At 39.1% G+C, this 26,792-nt stretch overlaps 2 protein-coding genes across 3 annotated transcripts in view; one reads left to right on the forward strand and one right to left on the reverse strand.

The window, feature by feature from the left end:
• Positions 1-661: 661 nt before the first annotated feature.
• On the reverse strand, positions 662-8,055 carry LOC306997357 (uncharacterized protein). Its single transcript, XM_079610659.1, has 20 exons — positions 6,870-8,055; positions 6,641-6,780; positions 6,171-6,375; positions 5,978-6,082; positions 5,646-5,839; positions 5,396-5,537; positions 4,552-5,304; positions 4,347-4,447; positions 4,150-4,269; positions 4,018-4,065; positions 3,837-3,920; positions 3,688-3,753; positions 3,035-3,123; positions 2,458-2,515; positions 2,154-2,204; positions 2,031-2,075; positions 1,707-1,771; positions 1,534-1,611; positions 1,362-1,439; positions 662-1,283 (listed from the first exon to the last, which is right to left on the reverse strand). The coding sequence occupies exons 1-20, from the start codon at positions 7,954-7,956 to the stop codon at positions 824-826; spliced, it is 3,969 nt and encodes a 1,322-aa protein (XP_079466785.1). The 5' UTR covers positions 7,957-8,055; the 3' UTR covers positions 662-823.
• Positions 8,056-23,384: 15,329 nt separating this feature from the next.
• The window catches only part of dock10 (dedicator of cytokinesis 10), a 179,092-nt gene continuing 175,684 nt past the window's right edge, over positions 23,385-26,792 (forward strand). For both annotated transcript variants that reach the window (XM_079611252.1, XM_079611254.1), the window contains exon 1: positions 23,385-23,620. In XM_079611252.1, the coding sequence (XP_079467378.1) occupies positions 23,513-23,620 (108 nt within the window). In that variant the 5' untranslated portion in view covers positions 23,385-23,512. The remainder of the gene's footprint in view (positions 23,621-26,792) is intronic.

Here is a 26,792-nt window from a genome sequence, read left to right on the forward strand (position 1 = left end):
GCTGAACTGCTAACTGTCAACATCCGGGTTAATATAACAACATTCGCTAGTTAATTTTTCTCAAAAAGAAGTCTGTAACGTTACGGTTAGCATAAAACTAACGTTAGCAAGCTAAGCCATCTACAGAACGTTAACGTTAGTCCAATTACATCTTAATAAAATTACATTTACGTGTAGGACAAGTTATCTCAGTCCTATCTTTAAGCATAGGAAGACGTCAGCTAGCATCGAACTAGATGACTAAGCCAGCTTTCGAGCGGCTTGATTAAGTTTAATTTACTGATATTACAACACAATTTTAGGGAGGCTCCATGGTAGCTAAATATAATGAGAATGTTGTGGTTGTGCAGTACGTTCATTATATTCTACGAGTTGAGGACACAGATCTCTCTATGGCCCTGCCCTAGATATAAGTTTGTTGCTTCAAATAAAGGAACCCTTTGAGATCCATTCCGAAAACAATACAGTCGTCTTAATGTCTGAATTAAGTAATGAATCGATTAAATTAACACTTGGGACATTGTGCTGTTGCAGTCCAGTTAGCAGATGCACTTAATGAAGGCTCAAACAGTAGGCTATTTGACCCCAAGGATTCACTTACTTTTCCAACAGGCACTTTTGATATTTTCAATAAAGACACAAAATACAGTAATTTCTCTTGAACAATTTACTTTTGAACATTGTAGTACATACAGTATAAAACAAACAGATTTATTGGCATGCAAAAATGAAAGGGATTACAAAATAAAACATGTCACAAATAAAATAAATGAGTAATAAAAGTGTTGACGTTGTTCTAACCACACAGACTCAGAGAACAACACTATGGTAGGCAGACATCTTCAATCAGATACCTGCCATAAGCCATGTGCCTCAGCCCCAGACGTGCGCTCGGCCAATTCCTTCTTTTGGAAAAGCCTTTGAGGCGTAGTGCAAGGCCGCTGCCACGGCCTGCAGTCTTATAAATTTTTCTAACAGTTATATGCATCAGACTGTCTTTCTTAAGTTTGAGGTCCCTTGCCAAACTATCATTAATATAAACGGAGGGGTGGAATGGCTTTGTGAGTTCCTGGAAAGTTTTCGAAACTCTGTTGAACACGCCAAGCATAGCCATGTCCATACTCAGTGTCTCTTCAATAATACGCTGAAGGACTACAGGTGGTAAGAATGGACTGTCCTCTGTTGTAATGGGTGTGCCTGATGGACAGCTTCGAGATTGGAAGGTGTGGCTGAGATGGGGAGATGGAGAAGGTGAGATGGGTGTGTCAGCTAGTCCTGCAGGGCTAGAGAAAGAAAAGAGAGATCAGTATATTGGCTACCAATATAAGTAAATAGCAATATATGAACACAGTATATAATACCTTTCACTGCTTGGAGATTGTAAGGTGTGGCTGAGATGGGGAGAGGGTGAGATGGGTGTGCCAGCTAGTCCTGCAGGGCTAGAGAAAGAAAAGAGAGATCAGTATATTGGCTACCATCGTCATAAGCACCAAATATAAATAAATAGCAATATATGAACACAGTATATAATACCTTTCACTGCTTGGAGATTGTAAGGTGTGGCTGAGATGGGGAGAGGGTGAGATGGGTCTGCCAGCTAGTCCTGCAGGGCTAGAGCGAGAGAGAGAGATATCAGTATATTGGCTTCCATCTTCATGAGCACCAAATATAATTAAATGGCAAAATATGGACGCAGTATGTAACACCTTTCTAATGTAAAGGTCTCCAGCAGCTGCCCACACCACCACCTCCTGATAGAGAGCATGTCCACCTGAAAATAAAGTTATGCTTTAAATGTCTTCATAGCCTGATACAAATCCATGTTACAGTACTATTTACTCATTGATGGGATCTATGGCAGTGTACATTTTTACAGATGTTGCCATCTCCTTCAGCAAGTACAGTACCTACAGACAAAGTTAAGTGTAAGGCCTATTGGTGCATGTTAACTGTAGCCTCCAGATAGGACAAAATGATTAAAAGCCTTATATTTCACACTACAAATCTGATTGAGATTTGAACGAACTCACCTCACTGAAATCATATGGCTTTTGGAGGGTAGAATACATTGCATACTGAAATAAACATACAAATGTGTTAGTTGTTCTGCAAACTAGTAATCAGTTATCACTTCTGAAATTATTGCATCTCACCATCAGCATAAACACACCACAGCTGTTGCTCTGATGCTGGGGAGATGCGCCCTGTGGTGGTAAAAGGGGTGTGTGATTTATTATCAATGATTCTTATTATATGATGCCTACTGATATCCACACTCATTTTGTAGCCTTAAATCATACAAAAAGTGCAACACAATGTGCTTTGAACTTGCATTTAGCAGCAACTAGGGTCCATCAGCGTCACTTTATAAAATCATAATAAATAAAAATCAAGACACCTGCCTATGTACGCTACTTTACTAAATGCAATGAATCGTGCTCCAGCCACACGTTTTACCTCATCAGCCAAGTAAAATGACTTCCATGGTCCATTGGACACCGCATGAGCCAGGTTACTGAAAAGGTTTGGAAGACGAGTTAATTGCAATTCATGCCTTTCAAATTTAACATTGAACCCCTTTAGGAATTGCTGAATCTCTACCATGACTACACATACCCACCTTGAGCCCTAAGAGCATGGTTTAAAAATGGGGTTGAACTACACCTTCCCATGCTAAAAAGTGACCTGGGAGTAGCAGCAATTCCTAGTAGGGACTTAGAACGTATGGAACATATGAACCAAAACCATAAATGCAGAACTAAACAAAAAGGAAGTATAGTCCAAAACAGAACTACCATACTTCCAAAAAACATGATCATATCTAAGTTTTTGGGTTCTCAAAGCAGTATTTGGGTGGTCTAACTAAAAAAACAATTAAAGTAAAGATGCAGATGAGGTTTCTAGTGAACCAATGAAGAACTACTTTGGGGTGTAAACATGGAAATTGCTTTGAATAGAAAAATATAGTTACTGCTGCAAGACCCAGAGTTAGATATGAACATAGGGAACCAGTATTCAGCTTTCTATGAAAAACCTGAAGATTTCTAGGTAGCGGCCATCTCCAAAGCCACTAGGGTGTCTTGAATCAAAATACTGCATAATCCTCTGTCTTGGTTTGAGAACCTGTTAAGAGTTTTATTTCATGGAATGGCAAGATAAGGGTTGGTTAAAGACCCAAATCTTACGTCAAACAAAACAGTTATAGTAAATAGTGCATTTACATATATGTATGTACCGTATATGTATATGTGTATGCATGCATGTATGCATGTGTATATATATATATATATATATATATATATATATATATATATATATATATATATATTAAATGAATATAATTTTATACAAAGTGCTTTACAAGTGATTGCTCTCATTCATCCATTCTTTGAGGCTGAAACAAAATATCATTCAAATTTATGTTCAGCATGGCCAAAAACATTAATTTCATTGGGAGGTGGGAGTGTATGGTAAGAGTCTTCAACACACAATCCAAAATAGGGGGCATAGAGAAGTTGGAATTGATCCAGAAAAGGTTGGGTTAGATTCTTAGACCTGAAATCGTTATGCATATCAAAAATGTTGTTATGTACTGCATGAAATGTACCAACAAAGCATGAATGATGATTCAATAATAACAGCACAGTATTTCAGATAAAAAAGCCACTTCAAAGTGAGTTTACTCACACACAATGTCCAGTGCCCAGGCTGCCAGGCAGGGAGAAGCACCACGTCTTTGGATGCAAAGTCACACTGAGGAAAATAAAAAGAGTTCAAAGAGGAACTTGAACGTGAGGTTAAAGCTGAGGTACAAGTTCTGTTACATTACTACTCACAATCATTTTAGCAATGGGAGAAGCCTCATATGGAGGAAGCCAGGTGACCACCACATAGGCATCCACAGTCACGGTTGCAATGCCCTTTATTTGAAAACAGACGCATAACACACTTTGTGTAGGCAACAAAAGTATACAGTCAGGAAACTTGAATGCACAGATTATGTTAAATGTAACTTACATGTGCAATTGCAGTCTTGACGATAATGTTGAAACAACAATTTGCAATCTAAAAAAAACAATGATTAATTAGTAAGACAATTAATCATCTCACACCATAGGAAATACAGTTAAACACTTGGATCAGATTTACCGTTGCTTCAACATCTCGCTCTAGGCCCAGAGTCCAAAAGTCAGACCTTGTGAGGATCGAGTTGTTGGCTTGAACAATTTCCTCCTTAGGGTCACCCTTACTATCCAGCACATAGTCCAGCTGGGGAAATATACAGAACATTATGAATGGATGTATATTTAAAATGTCTAATTCACAAAAACTAATCTCAAACTTACTAATTCACAGAGTCTTGCGTTTGGTTCTTGTTTCCAATCAGCAACTGTAAAGTTGGGATTAGTACGGTCAACAGCTGAGGAGAGCGACTGTAACCTTGAACCTAATTCAAAATAAAGAGATGAGACAAAAATGAGAGGAAATGTGTTATTGAATAAATATACACAATCACTAATACAATGCATAAAATATAGAAGATTTCCTTACGTTTAGAGGGTGGTGAAAGATCTGGGTCTGAGCTGAACCCCGTTTCTGCTGGCTGAGAGGAGGCGGCAACAACTGGGTCGGGGCTAAGTCCTGTTGGCTGAGAGGCACAGAATTCTGCCTGACCATGCTCATTGAGACACAGCTGAATTTCAGGAGTCACAAGCTTCTTTAATTCCTCCTTGATCTTCTTGTTCTTCCGCTGATTGTAATTGTGAATAACATTACGCATCATGAAAACATGAGCAGATGGCGAGAGCATGTTCATGTAATAATTGTTTTTTTTCATGGTTGAGAAGAGTTGTTCTGCAACCTGGCTGTTAATTCTCCCTGCCAGTTCAGGTACCATCTTTATCCTCCGGAGGATATCTTTCGGGTCTTTAGTGTTTCCCTCATGGAATCTGTCGTAGAGACAATAGTGGTCTGCTGACCCAGTCAATGGATGGCCACCCGGGTCTGGCACAGTTTTCTTAGTGTTAAGCCATGGTAAATTGACCATACCACCATTAGATGCGTACTGCAAGTTTTCATGGCTGGGGTCCAACAGCCTACCCTCATGAGGGCTGAAAGGCATCGTCTCGGGCTCTCTAAGGTTAGCATGCACTGCCAGACCTCTTGCAAAATCATATATGCATATGTTGGGCATGTGTTTCCAAGATAACAATAAATCAGTGAAGTCCCTTGGACTTTCTGCCCTAATGTTAAATTTCAGCGAGACAACCTGCCCACAGGGGCACATAACAACAGCCCAGCCACCTGAGGAGAACAAGTGTTCAAGGAAGTCAAACTAAATTACCAGCAGTAGCCCAATGAGAAAAGACATTGTTGGGACATTTTTTTTACTTACCAGATGCTCCCCAAACCTTTTGAAAAATTTTATCAAATTTGCTTCGGGTTTTCATTTCTTCTCTCAGCCTTAGAACTAATTCCATTTTGGAACCTTGGGAATCAATTCCGCACTCCCTGCAGAGCTTTCGGATGGCATGGACCTGTAATAGATTACCAAAATAAAGGTGTACACTGTAAACACATTTATACTAGCTATATTGATTATATAGAATAAACAACAACAACAAAAAACACATAGACCTGTTTACCTTCAAATTGGATACTTCATCCAATAGCCTGTCCTCTGTTATGTCAGTCTCTGTCTGTTCTTTTGGGTGCCTTGTTGTGTGGACCTTTTCATGCTCCGTATTGAGCACCTTGTTGGATTTGCGGGTGTGAGGTCCAATCCACGGGGCCCAGTGGTGGTACGTAGGTTTAACGGCAAAAGGATTTTGTTTATCACCTGAAAGAAAAACAGTCTGCATTGATGGCTAGAAATGAACTTTGTAATTCTTAAAGTGGAGTGAGAAAGACAAGGGGAAAAAAGGTAACAAAGGAATTATATATCTCTGGGAAACATTATATTTAAAAAGTCACTTACTTGGAACAAAACCACGTGCAATCCTCTCTAAACATAGAGAGTCCCAGAACTCATCAATGTCCACCTCCCCATCAAATCCATCTGGTGGATCCTCTAGTTCACTGACTAAAATAAAAAGAAATATCAATATACTGTAGTTAGACCACCTGGAGGGGTGGAGGGGTTCACCATACAAATAAAACCCGTATTGTACCTGCCAAGCTGAAGACACAGCTCTTGTGGAGATCCATGACCACCACAGGAGGGTGATGTCCACAGCGGACACAGGAGAAGTTATAATCATGGTCTGTCAATGCTTCAAAATGTAGGTATCCATGTATTAGGCTATTTTTGTTTGGGTACTGCTGTCCCGACGTCAGCTCCCATGTCTCGATGGCTCGACCCAGAGCTGTGTGAGTCTGGAATAAAACATCAATAATAAATTAGAAAATGTACTTCCATAAAAGTGTGCAACTGGGAAAGTTCCAATTATGTATTTAATGGCCTAATGTCATGACTGTCAGCTAAGAAGTCTCATCCTGCACCTTAGTTCTAATTACTTAATTAATGGCCTACTGTGCATAAAGATATGGAATATGAGATTTACGCATTTAACATACAGTATGGTCACATCATATTCATAAATCACAAAAATCACACGTATTGAATTTTTGAACATTTGACCTGGAGGCAGTTCCGAAGATACAGGCAAAAATGGAGGGTTAGAATGACTTTGTCATTAAAGTTATGTAAGCCATCCTCCCATTCCTGGTATCGCACCATCATTCCACATCTACTGCATTTTTTCCCATAAGTTGTCACACCTGAAATGAGATCATTGGAGCATTTAGTGGTATATACAACTTGGAAAAGGAAGAATAAATGTCAATTTTAGTTTAAACATGATACAGACCCTCGATGATTCCCTTGACAGTAATGATTTTTGCTGATTTGCTGATGATCAGGGGTTCACCAAGGGGAAGATCACCAGGACATTCAGGACAAACACACTCTTTGGGCATCAGATGTTTAGGCACTTCTGTCTCACTTGTCAACCCATACACCTTTGCTGGCAAGTCTGCAGGAAGCCTTTTCTTGTTGTGAATGTACCTAACAATTCTCCCCAAATCCTGATCTCGAGGGGGATACTGAAAATCACTTGAGGTGACAGTTTCCACCTTGTCTTCAGAGCCCTGACTATCTTGAGTATCCTCGCTCTCATCTCCCGTGAAGAGCTCCTTTCTTGTCTGGAAAAAGTGCCATTTTGCAATGGCCTTGTGGACACAGGCCTGTTTGGCTTTAACACAATGGCAATGCCAGGTGTTATTTGCTGTGTCAAACATGACCATCACTCTGCCAAACTTGTTATAGTAAGACAGATTTGCCTCATAAATGGAAACATATCTTCTTGAGGAAGAGCTTCCCACCTCAACATCAACACTGAAGGGGATCCCTTCAGCGTTTGCCGCCGTTTTTTTCAGAAGACATGCCCTCTTCCGCTCCTCGCTGAACCACCTGCTACTGACAATGTCCCTCAGAACATCCTCCCTTAGTTCAATCTGAGGGCTGAGGGGTGGTGGGCAGTATTGCAGGGACTGCAGATGGGCACAATCAAAGGATATAAACCCACTCCTATGCATCACCTCAGTGTTGCGCACACAGGCATCCTGCTCACAACGAATTTGATGGCTTGGCCCCGATGTCCGCTTCTGTACATGGATGGGTGCGCTATTGCTGCTGAAGGACTTTACAACAGCAAATATTCCCCTTTCAATCTCTATTGGCTGACATGCCAGATGACGGTCGGCTGTAATGTCCTCCTTGACAGTTGAGTGGCGTCGTCTCATATGCTGCTTTAAATTTTTTTTATTTAGCACTAATTCACACTTTGTGCACTTAACCTTTCTGACCCTCGAACGTAAGCCAACAGTTTTTTTTGGTTGATGAAGCTCTACCATAGCCTCCACAGGGTGTAGCCGGGCTTCTACCATGGCCTCCATAGGGTTTAGTGGGCCTTCTAAGGCTTGAGGTGAAAAAGAGTGCAGTGGGCCTTCTGCTGGCTGGCGGTGGGGTTGGCCTTCTGCTGGCTGAGGGTGGGGTTGGCCTTCTGCTGGCCGAGGGTGGGGTTGGCCTTCTGCTGGCCGAGGGTGGGGTTGGCCTTCTGCTGGCCGAGGGTGGGGTTGGCCTTCTGCTGGCCGAGGGTGGGGTTGGCCTTCTGCTGGCCGAGGGTGGGGTTGGCCTTCTGCTGGCCGAGGGTGGGGTTGGCCTTCTGCTGGCCGAGGGTGGGGTTGGCCTTCTGCTGGCCGAGGGTGGGGTTGGCCTTCTGCTGGCCGAGGGTGGGGTTGGCCTTCTGCTGGCCGAGGGTGGGGTTGGCCTTCTGCTGGCCGAGGGTGGGGTTGGCCTTCTGCTGGCCGAGGGTGGGGTTGGCCTTCTGCTGGCCGAGGGTGGGGTTGGCCTTCTGCTGGCCGAGGGTGGGGTTGGCCTTCTGCTGGCCGAGGGTGGGGTTGGCCTTCTGCTGGCCGAGGGTGGGGTTGGCCTTCTGCTGGCCGAGGGTGGGGTTGGCCTTCTGCTGGCCGAGGGTGGGGTTGGCCTTCTGCTGGCCGAGGGTGGGGTTGGCCTTCTGCTGGCTGAGGGTGGGGTTGGCCTTCTGCTGGCTGAGGGTGGGGTTGGCCTTCTGCTGGCTGAGGGTGGGGTTGGCCTTCTGCTGGCTGAGGGTGGGGTTGGCCTTCTGCTGGCTGAGGGTGGGGTTGGCCTTCTGCTGGCTGAGGGTGGGGTTGGCCTTCTGCTGGCTGAGGGTGGGGTTGGCCTTCTGCTGGCTGAGGGTGGGGTTGGCCTTCTGCTGGCTGAGGGTGGGGTTGGCCTTCTGCTGGCTGACGGTGGCATGTGCTGAGGTGTCTAAGCAGTTGTTTTTTTCTTTGAAACATTAGAATACAAGCACAGCAGTGGTAGTGGGACTCCTTTCTGCAGCCCCATTTGCAGGTATACATCACAACCTCTGAAAGGAAGGTAAAAAACAAAGCAGGCTTTAATAACTGGTCCAAACACAAGTGCCTTCTTGACCACGGCTAGTGTCCTCAACTTATTCATATCAACACAAAGGTTATTAATCTAAACCAATGAATCAGCCAAAGAATCCTTAAACATACCTCCATGCTGTACCACTGTTTTCAGATGGGACTGTAAATGTGTTTCCACTTTTGAGTAGTCACCCTTATAAAGTGGGCAAAAGGGGCAGTGGAGAAATTGGCATCCTTGCTCAAAACATCTTGTGGGCTGGGGCTTGTGACCGCTCGGCAAAATTGACAGATGTAGCTATAGATAAGAGATATATGGAGCACATTAACCAAGCTCAACTTACTTTTCTCCCCCTCCTAGCACTAGCTACTACCTGCTGCGTTGAATCCAAGGAATCTTCAGGTGAGAAAGCTAAAACTCTGTTAAAAAACTAACTACGTGAAAAACGAAGTTAGTAAACAATGTGTGTTTATAAATTCTGTACCTGTAAAAGACTGTTACACAAAGTTACCTACCTCCACCAAAATTCTCCCAAAACAAAGCAATGCGCCCACCAATGTTATCTGTCACCATAAAGAATCAGCGTGGACGCTACATCATGCCTCTTTGCGAACACGTTAACAATATTAAATTCAAACCTGATAATACATTTCATATATTGAAATAAATGTAATAAAATAAAATTTCACTTAAATGGCAATGACAATTATTAATTGTCATTTAAGGGAAATTACTAACTTATATACAAGCTTGATAAAAATGATAATTCTAGAAAATAAATTCTGATGGCACTTAAAGGCTTTTGCATCTGAATATATATATATATATATATATATATATATATATATATATATATACATATATATATATATATATATATATATATATATATTCTGTTACTAAAACCAATATCCAGATCAAATATATTCTAGAATCCAGTAACACACACCCTTTGAAGTTGAGATGAAAAACTATGATTTTTAAATACATTTATTATCAGGTTGATTACAAATGAGAAAAATACCTACGTGAAAATCTTTTAGGTCCATGCAACTCTATATTCAGAAAAAAAAAGTTTTTACACAAATGTATTTGCACATCTGAATCAGCATATTTTTTTGCATCACTTTTGACAGTTAAACAAAGCAGTTATTTAATTATTTTAACAATATAACACTATTTGAATTTTGGGATCGAAAATGAATGGTGTTTAGTCGGGTGAGATTGAGATTTTTCCTCTTCGTTTTTTACTTTGTAGACGATCCCTATCTGCTGTTTTACATTACAAAATGTATAGGTTGCGATACAGTAAAGGCGATTAAAACAAACACTGTGTTATCGTCTACATTTTAAAACAGTTCGAACACAACCTGTTTTTCATTCTTATGCCAAATCGTACTGATGTAACTTATTTAAGTGTTTCGGAGCTGAATCTCTGACAAATGTCAAACTTCCAACGTCAAACCAAATTCTGTAGAAGACTATTTTAGACAAATTTAACGTTACTAAGTTACCACCAAAACGAGGCAACGCGCCCACCAAAGTTATCTGTGTCACCATATCGAAGCAGCTTGGCCGCTAACAGTTACTTCTTACCTCTTACCATCTAGCTAACACGTTAACATCCAACTTAACAATGTAACGTTATGTTAACTTAGTCTTCGCTACAAACTCTAGCTTCTAGCAACAAACATTCTTATACATTGCTTTCTTCTGGCTAGTAGCTATGGCTAAAATGAGATAGCATGACATTAGCGGCTACCGAACCATGCTTGCCGCGATTATTAATATCGGATTCGGATACATAACGTTACCATACAAGATTAAGAAGACACGACAGCTATATCAGTGATATAAAAGAGAATACTTCCCAGTCAATGTTGTAGAAATAAACAATAGCCTACTTACTGACATAATCTCTCATCGCATGACCGCTTGACAAACGTTACTTCTTCTTCGACGAAACTTACGAGGTAAAATTGCAAATATGGAAGGGGAAATGACATCATACCCAGTGTGCCTTGCGAAACGCTTCCCGATTGGTCGATGAAACGCTACCAGGAACGCCCAAAGGGCATTCTTGTGTCATTACGGGAACGCCCAAGCCGCAGCTGGACCCTCCTCGGCTGCACAGGGACGGCCACCGGGATGACAACGGGCTGTACGGTGACGGCAACCGGAATGACAATGGGCTGCACAGGGACGGCCACCGGGTTGGTCTCTGGTTCACTGGGGAGGCAGGAAGTCTTCCTCCTCCTCCTTCGTGTCCGCGAGCGACTGGGTGCTGTTCTCTCCTCGGAATTAACCGGGAGCGCAGCACTCTCCTCCCTGAAACGAGCACACAACGCAAAACACTCATCTAAAGTCATGCGTGGCTCCTCCTCTTCGGCTCGAGGATTCCCATTCTGCTGTCTCCTCTCCCTCTTCGTGATTGAGAAAAAGTCACGAAGACTCATACCGCTGGATCTTGTGGTGACGGAGTCCTTCTGTCACGACACACACACAAGACACGAAGATCCAAGTGCAGTAGTTTTAATGGGGTAATCCGTACTCACAATCAGTCCAGGCAAAGGTCAAAATCCATACAAAGGCAACCCGAGGAACAATAAACAAACAACAAGACGGAAGTGTGGGGACAATCTACAAGGACTCCGTGACAAACACTGAAACAGACAGGGTATATATACACAAGTGCAAACAAGGTGACGAGAAACAGCTGAAGGAAATGAACAATCAGTGACAGACAGGATTATGGGAAATGTAGTGAAAATGCCTAGACACCGTGAAAACTGAGACCTCTAGTGTTAAACCCAGGGAACCACCAGACACTGTGACATCCCCGCTTTTCTTAGCATCTTTTATGGAACGGGCTGGTCTGTTTGTCCAGTATTATGGCGCTTCAGGATAATTTTATAATCTCTAGTGCATACTGGTCTTTTAAAACAGTAGAGACAAATTCTAAACATTATAATATTAAATCATTTAGGCAGAGGTGCTTGATTGTTTTATTACTTTTGATTTCGGGAAACATTCAACCTAACCCAGGCCCAGTTTCTGACTCTGCATCAAGCTTAGAAACACCTGCAGATTTTAAATCAAGGTGCGGACTTGGTTTTATTCATTTGAATGTTCAGAGCTTAAAAATGAATCTCTAAAATGGATATGGTTCGTATTTGGGCACAGTCCACTAATGCGGATGTAATTGTTCTAACTGAATCTTGGTTAAGCAAATCTGTTTTAGACAAAGATATTTCTATTAAAGGTTATAATGTATATAGATCTGACCGACCAAAATGGGGTGGTGGCGTAGCTATATTTATTAAAAAAAGGTTTTATGTTAAAGTACTGCTTTTTAAATCAGTGAGTAAACAATTTGAATTTTTAGCTCTCGATCTTGAGGTTTCTAAATCTCTCAGCATAACAATTGTTGGTTGCTATAGAACACCGTCTGCTGACAGTAGTGCGCTCCCTTCTTTATTCCAGCTCCTTTCAGCTCTTGATGCTAAAGAATTGGTAGTTTTAGGTGATCTAAACTGGAATTGGTTGCATCCAGCAGCTGATGAATTTAAAACGTATTGTGATGCATTTAATCTCTTTCAGATGGTTGACAAGCCCACTAGACCGAACCTAAAGTGTCCAAAGAAATCATCACTAATAGATCTAATCTTAACAAACACTCCTCATAAGTATTCAACTGCATCCATATTTGCGAATGACATCAGTGACCACTGTGTCATCGCAACAGCTAGAAACACAAAAATTCCTAAAACTAAACCAAACATCATAACCAAGCGTGACATGAAACATTTCTCAGAACAAGGGTTTCTACATGATTTGAATAATTTAGAGTGGGAACAAATTAATTTAATTCCTGAGCTTGAAATAGCCTGGGAATTTTTTTATGCACATTTTTCTGGTTTAGTTAACAAACATGCTCCTCTCAAAAGGTACAGGGTGAAGGGTCGGAATAATGCATGGTTTTCTCATCCTTTATCAAATATACTTCATGATGGCAACCTGGCATGGGCAAAAGCTAGAAAAAACTATTTAAATTCAGACTGGCTTGATTTTAGGCGATTGCACAATGCATGTACGATTGCAGTCAGAAAAGCTAAAGCTGAACACTTTCTTACACAAACATCTCACAATCTAAACAATCCATCAAAATTTTGGAAAAGTGTTAAATCATTAACTGAAAATAATAAAGGTATAGAACTTCCACCATGTATTAATAAGGGCTCTGATACAATAATGGATAAAGTAAATATGCTAAATTGTTTCAATGAACACTTCATAGCTTCTGTTTTTTTATTTGATTCAGTTAATGGTGCTAATGTGAACCCTTTGATTGTTCAGTCAGAGAGTTTAGTGTCTAGTCAATCCTTCAACTTTTCACCAATTGCAATCTCGGAGGTGTCCAAAGCACTTAAAATTTTAGATGTATCAAAATCGGCAGGCCCAGATAATTAAGAACCCTACTTTTTAAAGTTAGCAGCTGATTTTATTGCCCCTCCTCTGACTCATATTTTTAACCTTTCACTTGAGTTAAATGAAATTCCACATATGGAAATCGGCTTTTGTTCTTCCCCTTTTTAAAGGCGGAGATCCCACACACGCAAATAATTACCGGCCCATCTCCAAGCTGTCAGTCTTGGCCAAAGTACTAGAAATATTAGTTAATAATCAATTAAAGGAATTTCTATCTTTTAATAATACTCTGTCTGATTTCCAATCTGGGTTTAGAAAACAACATAGTACAACTACAGCGGCCTTAAAGGTACTAAATGATCTTATTGAATCTGTTGATAACAAGGAACACTGTGCAGCCTTATTCATAGATCTATCAAAAGCATTCGATACTGTGGATCATACTTTACTGATACAACGACTTGTCAGTATTGGATTATCTAGACATATTTGGTTGGTTTAAAAACTATCTTTCAAACAGAACAGAATGTGTACAAGCAGAAGGTTTTATCTCTGGGTCACTCAAAGTCACTAAAGGTGTGCCACAGGGGTCAGTCCTTGGACCACTCCTATTTACTATAAATAATATTGATCATAATGTTAATAATAATAACACAAAAAAAATGGGTCCTTTGTCCATAAATGTGCACCCTCAGGCCAGAAACTTGGGTGTTATCTTTGATTCAGCCTTAAAATTTGACAAACAAATCAATTCTGTTGTCAAAGGTAGTTTCTTTCAGTTGAGGATGATTGCAAAGATAAAATCCTTCCTTACTCTCAAGGACTTCAAGATTGTTATTCATGCCCTTATATCATCTCGAATTGACTATTGCAATTCTCTTTATTCTGGCATCTGTCTTTCATCATTATCACGCTTGCAGCTTGTTCAGAATGCGGCTGCTAGAATGTTGACTGGTACCAGGAAGAGGGACCATATATCCCCGGTATTGGCCTCTCTTCACTGGTTGCCAGTCAAATACAGAATTGATTTTAAGGTGTTATTGCTGGTTTTTAAAGCTTTACATGGATTGGCTCCATTGTATATTTCAGATCTTCTTCAGTCTTACCGCACGTCCAGGCCCCTTAGATCATCTAACCAGTTCCTTTTAGCCATTCCACAGACCCGGATGAAAACTAAAGGTGATCGTGCCTTTTTAGTTGTGGCCCCTAGTCTGTGGAATAAACTGCCCATTTTTATTAGGTCTTCCCCCACTACAGAGACATTTAAGTCTCGTCTTAAAACATATTTTTATTTTTTGGCTTTTGAGTCAGTTTAGGGACACTCATGCTTAAATGTTTTTGTTTGCTGTTTCTATTTGTGTCGTTTTTGTACTTGATAATTTTGTACAGCACTTTGGTCAGCATTGGCTGTTTTTAAATGTGCTTTATAAATAAAGTGACCTTGACCTTGACCTTAATGTAAAGTTTCATTATTACGCTGATACAGTTATATATAGTTCAGCATTCACACCCAATCTGGCTCTCTCTCAGTTACAGCTTGCATTTGATATTGTTCAGAGTAATTTATTTGAATTAAAACTAGTTTTAAATACTGATAAAACAAAATACATGTTGCTTTCCAAATCCAAATAAATTTCTCAGAGTAACCTTATGCCTATTACTACGTCTCAAGGTTCAGAAATCGAGTTTCTGTCTCAGTATAGGTATCTGGGGATTTTAATTGATGACGCTCTCTCCTTTGGCCCTCATGCCCAGCAACTGGTGAAAAGATTGAAAGTGAAACTGGGTTTTTATTTTAGAATCAAATCATGTCTTTCCTTTGAAGCAAAAAAGAGGCTTGTTGCAGCCACTTTTATGTCTGTACTGGATTACGATGATGTTATATATATGCATGCATCTTCACAATCTTTACATGCTTTGGATTGTTTATCATGGTGCACTGAGGTTCATAACTAATCTTAAAACACTCACTCATCATTGTTTATTGTATGCTCGGGTTGGCTGGTCTGCGTTGTCCATCCGAAGACAAAAACACTGGCATGTTTTTATTTATAAATCTATCCTGGGTTTACTTCCAACATATCTTTGTACATACATCTGCAAAAAGCATACCTGTAACTATAGCCTCCGATCACAAGAACTATTCTCACTGTCTGTTCCAGTGGTACGCACAGAATTTGGAAAAAAGGCATTTAAATTTGCTGCTCCCTCTGCCTGGAATTGTTTGCAAAATACTCTGAAACTGAGTGAACTGGTTCCGTTTGACACTTTTAAAGTATTCTTAAATGATTTGGAGAATGAGACATTGGGCTGTAGATGTTTTAACTAGTTATTTATCGATATTGAAATCTGACTGAATTTGTTTGTGTATGTATATGTGTATATGTTGTTGGATGTTAAACTCAAACGTTCTGTGTCTGTCAGTCTTGGCCAGGACGCTCTTGTTAAAGAGATTCTTAATCTCAATGTGCTTTTTCCTGGTAAAATAAAGGTAATGAATGAAAAAAACCCACATTTTCTATCGTCCCCAGGACGATAGGACGCCGTTAGTCTCGAGCCCTGATCTCAGAGCTGAGTATAATCATTTCAACACGTTCTCATGAAAGTGCGTATACCACAAATGTTATTTCTCAAGCCGTTTATAAGCCAAAAATGTTTTGGGTAGGATTAGGGGTGGGGAGTGCGTGCGTGCGTGCACATTACACGCCCTAAAGTGCGTAGCATATGCACGCAAAAAAAAATTTGCCGTATTAAAGGCACGAGAAATAACATTTGTGATATATAGACACGCCAATGGACACGCACCATTACAATGCTTGTGCACGTTTACTTTTGCTTTAGAATTAGCGCCTATTTGTGGGCTGCAATTTTCTTAAATGGTGTGTTCATCATTATTATTAATGAAAAACACAACAATGTTTCACAAAGAAACCAAATCTTCCGACATCGTCTTGTCAGTCAGCTATCCTCACTCTCGTGATAAATGAAATCTGACTCAGACTGCTGATGATCTGTGCTGCGACTCTCGTTCGGCAACACTGACTATCGGAATCGAAATGTTCGCCTATCATCCATTGACCTTAAATATCATATGGCTTATCATTTGAAACATGTAAGTACACTGTTAGACCTTACCGGGTTTTTTTACAGTAAAATACTGGCAACACTGTTGCCAGTTATTTACTGTATTATACAGTTTGTTACTGTGAAATGCACTAAATTAAAATTTGACTTAAAACTAATTTCTCTTGCAGAAACCGACTGCCTTAAATTGACCAACTGTAATTTAAATGTGTAAAACTAAAATGTGTAATGCATTAATAATGTGAGAAAAGAGTTAAGAACTTCCATTAGAAACCATTAAAAACTTAAGTACATAAAAAGATTTCCACTGAACCAGCAATTACATTCTGTTAAATAAAGCAACATGCGGCGTATCATCAATGTTTCTAGATCTTCTGCTGGACTGAAGCACAGGCTCTACTCTTCAGCACAACGGTGACCCAAAAAACTACATTTTACAGTAAACTACTGGCAACAGTGTTGCCAGTATAAACCTGTTTTATAACTTACAGTTTATTACTGTTAAAATACATTTTGTGGGTGTGTCTTTTTATCTTACACTGTTAACCCTTTCAACCCCACAGGAACATCCACACTACAAAGAGTAAAAGTAACATTGACGCAGTGTTGCAGTGAGATAATTAAGATCATTAAGTGAATATGTCAGTGATTGTTGAGCATTAGTGATGAACACCTGCTGTTAACAAGCAGAATCACTGAAGGAAAGAGGAACACAAGAACAGAAAATAGAGAAACACAAGAACTACAACTGACTTCCAGCCATAACACATTATTACACATATTATTAACCAGTTTGACTTTATTTCTGTCATATATCTACTGAAGTTGTTATTAAGATGTTTAATTGAAAATGTTTGATTTGAAGTTACCATTATAGAGATCAGTGTTTGCTTTAGTTGGGTCACTGATGCCAACACATTATTTTTTCTCTTCCTGCTTGAGCTGTGTTTTTGCAAGTCGCACTTGTGCACACACACAGTTCGTGAGTGATTGTGGTTATATTCACTATCATGACAAAATCATTATGTGGCCTGTCCATTCACTAAGAAATTAGTTCTCACTCATTCAGAGTTTAATTCTCAATCAAAAGTGTTACATTACCACCACTGTGAAACAACAGCAACAATAACTAATTTATTTAACACATGCATAACCAAAAATAAAAGGGCTACACTGTCTTGTAGAAACACAGAAATATCACATATTAGAACATGCATCTCAACAATGGTAGGAATATATATATTTTTAATTATTATTCATGCAGCAGAGCATGCTGGGAGTTTTATACTATCCTGGTACCCAGCATGCATTGCGACATGAAACTTCTGATCATCACCATTGTTGAGATTCATATGATGATTGTTGATGTCTGTAAGTGTCAGAGTCAAGCAGGAGTTCATTCAATTTCAATGCACTATATGATTTCAAAAATTTTCAGTTGACCTGATTACAGAAATATTGCTGGATTTCATGTTGTAGATTATCAGATATATGGTATTAAACCAGAAATTCACAGCTCACATAAATTAAAAAAGTAATAAATCATGTAATAAATTTCATTTGTATTTTGAAATCACAAAACCAAAAACTCCTGATCAACTTCCCCTTGACTTTTTCTTGCTGTAACAAATGTGCTTTATAAACTCAATGTTACAACAGCCAGAGAGAGAAGAATGTAAGAAGTTTTGAAGTCAAGGTACAAGAGACCAACTAAAGCAAATACGGATCTCCATCATGGTGACAACAAACTTTATTATTAACTAAATCCTTGTTCATTCTCAACAAGAACTTGAAATAAATAATGTTAAACTGGTTTCACACTCAGTGTGGCTGGAAGTCAGTTGTAGTTCTTGTGTTTCTCTTTTTTCTGTTCTTGTTTCTCTGTCCTTCAGTGATTCTGCTTATCAGGTGTTCATCAGTGTCTCAATTCACTCACTTCTTTTCATTCAAGTGGACTATATTAGTGAACTAGTGTAGGGAATAGTGAATGAGGGTATAGGGTGTGATTGGGAACACAGCCTCTGAGTGTCGACTTTGAGCGCTGTTAATTCACAGTATATTCCTGTAGGTATATTCCTGTATATTACTGTTTTAATGGAAAATGGTATGATATTGTAAGAATGTGGGCTTTTTCTACAGTAAGGGCTAACAGTGTAGTAGCAACTTTACTTGGCCACTCACTCTCACATTAACCTAGATTAATGTGCGCTAGCCTATTATTAGGCACATATCCTAGTGTTTGTGTGGAGTGTGGAAGCTATTAGCATGCTTTACTGCATGACGTGTAGGCTCCGGCGCGATCACTTGCATTTAACTTAAAATACTCATTTTTGGTCTTGCATCAAGAGTAGGCTAATACGTCATTCGAATAATAACTAAACGTTGTGCTTTTGTAAAATAGAGGAAACAATCAGTATGCACTTTCTGACGTCTCAGTCTTTGTGAACTTATTTGTTTTCCATTTGAATATATATATATATATATATATATATATATAGTGGCCCAGATAATGTACAGTAATGGTTTATTTATTCGCTAACAATCTTGTCTGTTTCATTATCCTGAGGTTTCCATATCCACAGCAAAGGCCACAAGAACCAGACAAGTCCTCTTCACAGACCCCTACGACCAGCTTCAACTCCAAGCCGGCGTGTTGTATCCTGATCTTCAAGTTGATGGAACCAAATGAAATATTCTGAATTACACCAATCCACAATCTGATTTGTGATGCAGCCTGATAATCACAACATTTGTTCGTGGGCCAGAGGAGAACTGGTCCTCTGACTGAGCCTGGTTTCTTCCAAATGTTTTTTCTTCTCCATTTCTGTCACCTCATGGATTTTAAGTTCCTTGCCTTGTTTTTTTTATACATTTGATTGCTTTATACAATCTATGTAGCATTTCATGTAGGTCTATTTTAGTTGTGTCTTTGTTCTATTGTAGTTTTTTTTTTTTGTCCTATTGCTTGTAATTTGTGTATTTGTTCTTATTTTATCACTGACTCTTACATGTCTTCAGTAAGCTTGAGTTTTTTTATTTTGTGATATTGACGGTCAGTCCCGATCAGTCCATGTGAATTAGTTCAGCTTCACTGGGGACACATGATCGACAAACTTTAAACCCTTGATTTAAAACTATGCTGCGCTATATTCAGTTGCCCTCTGAAATATTCATGTCATTTTCACTGTGTGCTAAATGTAAAATGATCTGAGCTGGCGTAGGATTTGAGCGTGCCGTACGCCAACGTCCATATTGATAAATCGCAAAGTCACCGTGGTTTTGGGTGTACGCCAGGTGTACGCTGGAAATTTGGTGTACGCACTTTTCATAAATGAGGGCCATTGTGTTTGGAAACAAAGATGAAGTTCTCAAGGTGAATGCATACCTTCACTCTGGTCAAACAACTATAAATAAAGTCAGGAATCTTGGGTTGTCTTTAGAGTCAGACCTTAGCTTCAGTAGTCATGTCAAATCAATAACTAAATCAGCATACTATCATCTAAAAAATATTGCAAGAATTAGATGCTTTGTTTCCAGTCAGGACTTAGAAAAACGTGTGCATGCTTTCATCACCAGCAGGGTGGATTATTGTAATGGACTCCTTACTGGCCTTCCCAAAAAGACCATAAGACAGTTGCAGCTCGTACAGAACGCTGCTGCCAGGATCCTGAGCAGAACCAGAAAATATGAACACATCACACCAGTCCTCAGGTCTTTACACTGGCTTCCAGTCACATTTAGGATTGATTTTAAAGTATTATTACTGGTATATAAATCATTTAATGGCCTAGGACCTCAATACATTGCAGATATGCATTGCAGATAGCATTTACTGAATGAACTTTGTAGAACAGTATTTGAATGACGATACTAAAGTTTTCGTCTGAGAAAGAACTAAGAATGTGAATGCAGGGCTAAGGAAAGTAAATGAAAGAGAAAAAGTTGATAGATGTAAGTCGTAAGAAGATTGAAAGAGAAAAGAAAGTTGATAGATGGTAAGAAGATTGAAAGAGAAAAGAAAGTTGATAGATGGAAGTCGTAAGTCGTAAGAAGATTGAAAGAGAAAAGAAAGTTGATACATGTAAGTCGTAAGAAGATCCTTTTAAAAGAAAGATCTATAATAGCTACCGGTTGATGTAAAATACGTTTGCACTGTATTTTATTATTTTATTTTCCAAACTGTGATTCAGGAAGATTTTATTAATTTTTAGGGCTGTCTGATTGGAAGAGATTTTGAAGGGAAAGGGAGAGCTTCACTCCGACGAGGCGAGTGAAGATTATCTATACTACGGAGAGTATAGAGTTCGCTGTTTGTTTAAAACAGCAAAAGTGAAACGTGCTCTGTGTGAGACACCACCCCAGCAGAGGACGTCCCTGGATTGTAGGTCCAGTGGCACCGCAAACCTGCTCAATCACTTCCATCTCAGATAGGGTTTTAATTATTCTTATTTCTTTTGATTATTTTAATTTCTTCTATGTAAAGCACTTTGAATTACCACTGCTTAGCTTTGCATTTACTGAATGAGCACTGTGCCACTGTTTGTCCGACTGTTTGCACTGTATTTTATTTTCTAAACTGTTTTAATTATTCTTATTTCTTTTATTATTTATGTAATTATTTCAATTTCTTCTATGTACAGCACTTTGAATTACCACTGTGTATGAAATGTGCTATATAAATAAACTTGCCTTGCCTTGCCTTGCCTATGTCCACAAATAATGTGTTCTTGTTTGTGATGTACACGTGATTAAAACGTTTTATTGATGTTCAGGTCTGACTGGACCAATTTTGGACCTTTTTAGAACCTTTGTCATGTTTAGATTAGATGTGTAAACGTCTAGATCGCTGGTCGCAATTTAACACAATGGGTGTATGATTATTTTATATGCAGGCTTATATGCCTACACTTATGCAGAAACACACCTTATAAACATCCAGAAGAAGACTAATTCTAACGTCCAGGGACGCGCAGAAAAGACGTGGAATTCACGGCCAGAAAAGACGTATACGTCGGTTCAACTTTCATTTTGAAACTATTTTTCAACCATGACGGGACGTCCCGGAAGGACGTCTTTTCAACGGTCATTGAACGTCCAAATGTTTGCTGGGTTCACAACACAATCAGCTGATGTTGGTATTGGACGTCAAATTAACGTTGGCATTAGACGTTGAGGTGATGTTGGATTTTGGTCACCTGACGTCGCAACCAAAATTAAACCAAATACCAACATCTTATGACGTTGTGTGCCTCTCCTCAAAAAAACAGATCAATACATTTTCTGTATAATACATATATATATATTATATAATTTATTATTTTTTCAGATTTTCACAATAGCCTACTATCTACAAGAACTACAACTACAAGAATAATTGTGACATTAATCATACTCTATAGATAAACTTAAAGTCTTTATATATATATATATATATATATATTATGTAACCTCAGCTAACATATTCTGAGAATTGAATCAAAGTCATATCAGTGAATCACAATCATATCACTGAATCACACCACCATTACTATAATATAATCTGCTAAAAAAATGTCTTGCATTATTTAAATCAGCCAGGTAAAAACTAATGTTAAAATCTCAAGGGTCATGAGCCCAACTAAAGCAAATACTGATCTCTATCATGGTGACATCAAATTGCTGTTAAAGTTTTTTGCACTTTATTTAAATTAGCATATTTTCCTTTAATTTTTTTTTTTTTTTACGATTGAAGGTAGTCTATATGATCGTGATAATTCAGGAAATATCTGTAAAATAACAATGTTTTTCAGTTTATTTAATTTAGGATCTTTTACTTAAATGTTACAGCTTTTTGGGGGGCTGCCAGTCATTGACCGTTTTATCATTTAACTGTTTTGTTACTGTTTAATTACAAGATTATATTTGTAATTTTACATACATTTTTATGTAATTTAAGAAAACAAAAAAATACTGTATGAAAAATACAGTAGGCCTACATTTTCTGTATAACAAATGTGAATTACTGCAATTTGTCATTAATGTCACAATACACAATAGAGTTTTGAGATTTAAAATGAAAGAAAATTAAAGTTTTTTTCTGTAAAATGAGTTGTTTATTTTTTACAGTGTAGCCTATAGTGTTAAATAGTGAAATTAATTAAAAGATGATTAGCAATATGTAACTTCACATTTTATAAATAATTATAAGAGGGTACCCTTTTTCACACTTGACCACCATGCCCCCAAAATGTCTGTGCACGGCCCTGCTATGGATTGTTGACCTTTATCTTAAAAAAAAAAAAATCCAGTGCAACCGATTATTTCGGGAAATTACGTCATGACAGTATTGCTGAGGCTCCAACCAACCACTTTTGACATGCTTTTGTAATAATGTGTGTTCTGTTTTGTGGAGATGACGCGCGATGGCGCCAAAGTCCATGAATGCTTTCACGCGCGCACTTCTACCATCACCAGTTCTAGACAGTTTGGTTAAAATTACATGCTCACCGAGATTATCGCAGTAAGACTACTTTTTATGCATACGGAGTGTAAAATATATTTACCTGCATTAACTGTCAACGTGAGGAATCGACCATAAAAAAAATTCAAGATGTTGGGCGTCTTGGTGTCACATTAATTATTATCTCGGTTAAATAATGTTTAAATGCACTTGATCTGTTGACTTGTATGCACGACATTTGACATTCTGATGATGTGGAATCAAGACTGGCCGGTATATGGTCTGTCTGCACCACATGAAGGGATTCATGTCAATTGGGCTATTATAATCCATCGCTCAACCCTATCAGGGTTTGCATTACTGTTCCCTCCTCACTGGCAATGCCTGGGAATGACACTAAAATGCTGAATTCCGCGAGCACGATCTGTATGACTGCTGAGTAAAGCGAGCCCTGCCCACCGCGCTGTAGTAAAGCTGCCGAGTGAGACGAAGGACGTGCGCTTGCAGTCTTTCGATTTCAACGTGATTAAACACATTACGGATTCGTGGCACACACTGCAGATTGTAGCCACGAATGTACCGATGAAGAAATGGCAGCGGAATCGACCCGGAGATTTACGAAAAGCCTACTGAAGCCGGGAAGCGCCGCTGAGATACGGCAAACCGCATCCAATGCCGTAAGGAATGCGACTATAACGGTAAGACATGCGGACAAGGACGGGGCTCCTTTTGCCTTATTTTGGTGCTGTTTGGTGGACGGACAAGTCAACATGTGCACCATTTTCCAGTGGTTTGCGTAAAGAGAATCATACTGTGCCTGGATCCCCGACCTAACGGGAAATAGAGGGAAATCTCTCTTTTGCCAAACATTGTATTTCGTTTTAACGCATGTAAGGTCATATGCCAGACTCATTCTGCGGCGAATGATTGTGGACGTTGTATAAATGAACAAGGTGAGTGTTGAAAAGGACCGTGTCTGTGGGCCACTAATGGCCTCTGTTAGCGGTGCATGTCTGGTTTTGGATCTATAACGATGTTCCTCAACAAATGCTCAGCTCAGTGACGCTCGCAGTGAAAACGCCGCAGAGGAATGTAGTGCCGGGCTGTAGCAGTGAGCTTTCCATGGCTTTCCCTCTTCAGCACTGCACATTTTGGACATCTCTCTTATCTGACACACCCACTCCAGGTCTTGGAATGAATGATCAGTTGAATCAATAATCAGGTGTGCTTGATTGAGATGTCATCTGAAGTGTGCAGTGTACTGAAGTGTGCAGTGTACTGAGATGTCATCTGAAGTGTGCAGTGTACTGAGATGTCACCTGAAGTGTGTGTACTGGGGGCTTCAGGGCCAACGGCTAGGTTGTGGATGAATGAATACAGTGGAAAGGATTGAATACAGTATTATTGATTTGCAGAATAGTTCTAGCCTCATTCATTAATGCAGTTTAACAACATATGAACATGTAAATGCAATTACAACACTTTAGTCTCTTTAAATGTAACTCAGTTTTGAGTGAAAAGGTGCCGTAGGGTGGTACGCTATCATGGATTGCAGAATGACTGAAAAAAGGTAATTTTATTTTTTTATTTCCATCCTCTGCCACGTTTAACTAATGGCACAAATACGCAGTTAGAAAAGCAAAATACATATCTGAGCATTGTTAGAATGTGATTATATGTTAACATTCAATAGTTTGGACATTTTGTTTTCTTTCACGAGCAAGGACCACGCCAGAACTATGAATGTTGGAGAATTATTTATTGAAGAAAGTTGGAAATGGATGGCAGTCAGGTTGATCTGGGCGTCTGGTGTTGGTGGCCAGGAGACTCAGAGACCCCAGACAGAAAACAAAACATGATCATTGGTAATGGTCTTCTTTTATTCTTTCCTTGACCACGTATCTAAAACCAAATCTGAGACATTACCAATCAGCAAATGACAGGTGTCCCCACTGTACTAAAGGTAAACCTCTCAGCCAATAGGCTTTGATCACAATCAGCCCTTCTGTGACTTTAGTCATTACAAATAGTAACAATGAGGGTTTTGTCAAATTTATTTTATAAATGTTCAACTCTACATTATAGTTGTTGTTGTTGTTTTTTGCTTATGTTGTGCATGTATGAGAAATTTGAATACAAGTGACACTGACTGGCACTCTGTTGCTCTGTCCATTGTTAAGGCAGGGAGATAACATAAGGTTACAACAGAACTTTCTGAATCATTCATTTAATTTTATGAATGTTATTCCAGCAATAGCTAAAACCAAAATAAATATACATTTATTACTGTTTAAATGATTATGTCACATTGTCAGTGATTGGAATTTGGCACCTTATGTTTATACCTTAGTTTATACCAAGTGCCGATCCCTGATAAATAAAAGACACAAACTCATACAGGGGTCCTTTTTGTCCCAATATCTGGAATTTTTGGGACATTCTCACTGCATTCTTAGAGGGGGGATTCCGGAGCCTCTTTGATATTTTGCTTTGTTCATCTTCATGTTTTTTGAATGGATGTGAGTTGACACAAAGAACCAGGTCAGCAGAATCAGGCCTGGTGTGTGAGGGACCTTTTTGCTCTCTTTGCATTTTATCTTTCACCAAGTCTCTATTCTGCTATCATGACTGACTTTAACCGCAAGTAGATGTAGATTTCTCATGAGATAGCTTTAATACACTGCTGTGTTTGAATATTTGTGGGGCAGACATGTTGGTAACTAAACTCAATGCAACAGAAGAGCAGTTATTTTTTACACAGATGAACAATTTCAACTGGTAATTGTAACATTTCAAACTAAACCATAACTATATACAGCTGTGGGCAGAATTATTGGCACCCCTGATAAATATGATCAAAGATGGTTGTAAAAATAAATCTGCATTGTTTATCCTTTTGATCATTCACACATTTTGAAATAATAGTTTTTCTCCAAAACACTGCTATAATTATTGGCACCATTTTATTAAATACTTTTTGCAACCTTCTTTTGCCAACCTCCTTTTGCTCTGAGTTTTCTCCTATAATATATATAATATATATATACATATACTGCTTAAATCATATAGTTTAAACCAGTGTTTCTCCTGGAGGATCCACCGGATCACATTTTGAAAGTCTCATCTCTCTGACACACCCATTACAGGACTGGAGTTTCTTTTGATTAGGGCGATAAAGAAAACGTGCAGTTTTGGGGCTCCTTCAGGAGCAGGCTTAAACCAGTGGTTCTCAACTCTTTGCATATGTGACACATGTCGCTCTCTTCTAATGAACTGATGGTCTGAGTCAGGTATATTAAATAAGGAAGATATAAAAAATATACAGAGCAGAGGGTCCACTGTAGTACTTTAAGCAGCTTGTGGCCAAACCTGATTGTTACTTTTGAGCCTGTTTATACCTGGTGGTCACTTCATGCATTTTTACTTCTCGGATATCTATCTTGCAAATTGAACGAGTTCACATCAACGAAAGCATATGAGTTGTATTTTATTCATCATCAGCTAATTTCAAGATCAAAGACCACAATAGGCGAAAGAGCGGCATCATTTGAGCATCTGCAACTTGCTTTCAGTTTCACTAGCAGCAGTTTGCGATTTGGCATGCTGAAGAGATACTCCGCTCATCTGCAGCGATGTGTGTTGCAGTAGCACTGTCATATCTGGCTATAATATTTCATATAGCCTATAACACACTCTCACATGTTTATTTGTTTACATTTTAGTAAAATTTGAGTAAAATTGACATAAGAAGATGCATTTTGACCCGTTTCATCAATTATGCGTCTCAGACGAAGTGGTTTGAGTGAACGGATTTAAATCCATTTCAGAATGCATTTATACCTGGTCTTTTCATGATTGAATAGATATCCG

This window comes from Phoxinus phoxinus (genome assembly GCF_949152265.1).
Source record: "Phoxinus phoxinus genome assembly, chromosome: 4".
In the NCBI taxonomy this organism is placed as follows: Eukaryota; Metazoa; Chordata; class Actinopteri; order Cypriniformes; family Leuciscidae; genus Phoxinus; species Phoxinus phoxinus.

Coding starts and splice junctions, on each gene's coding strand:
- LOC306997357 (XM_079610659.1), bottom strand. CDS start 7,956: ATGGAGGCCATGGTAGAAGCCCGGCTACACCCTGTGGAGGCTATGGTA. Junction 6,376..6,640: donor ATCTTCGGAACTGCCTCCAG/GTCAAATGTTCA, acceptor GTTTTATTCCAG/ACTCACACAGCTCTGGGTCG. Junction 2,076..2,153: donor GTGGTGTGTTTATGCTGATG/GTGAGATGCAAT, acceptor TGTTTATTTCAG/TATGCAATGTATTCTACCCT.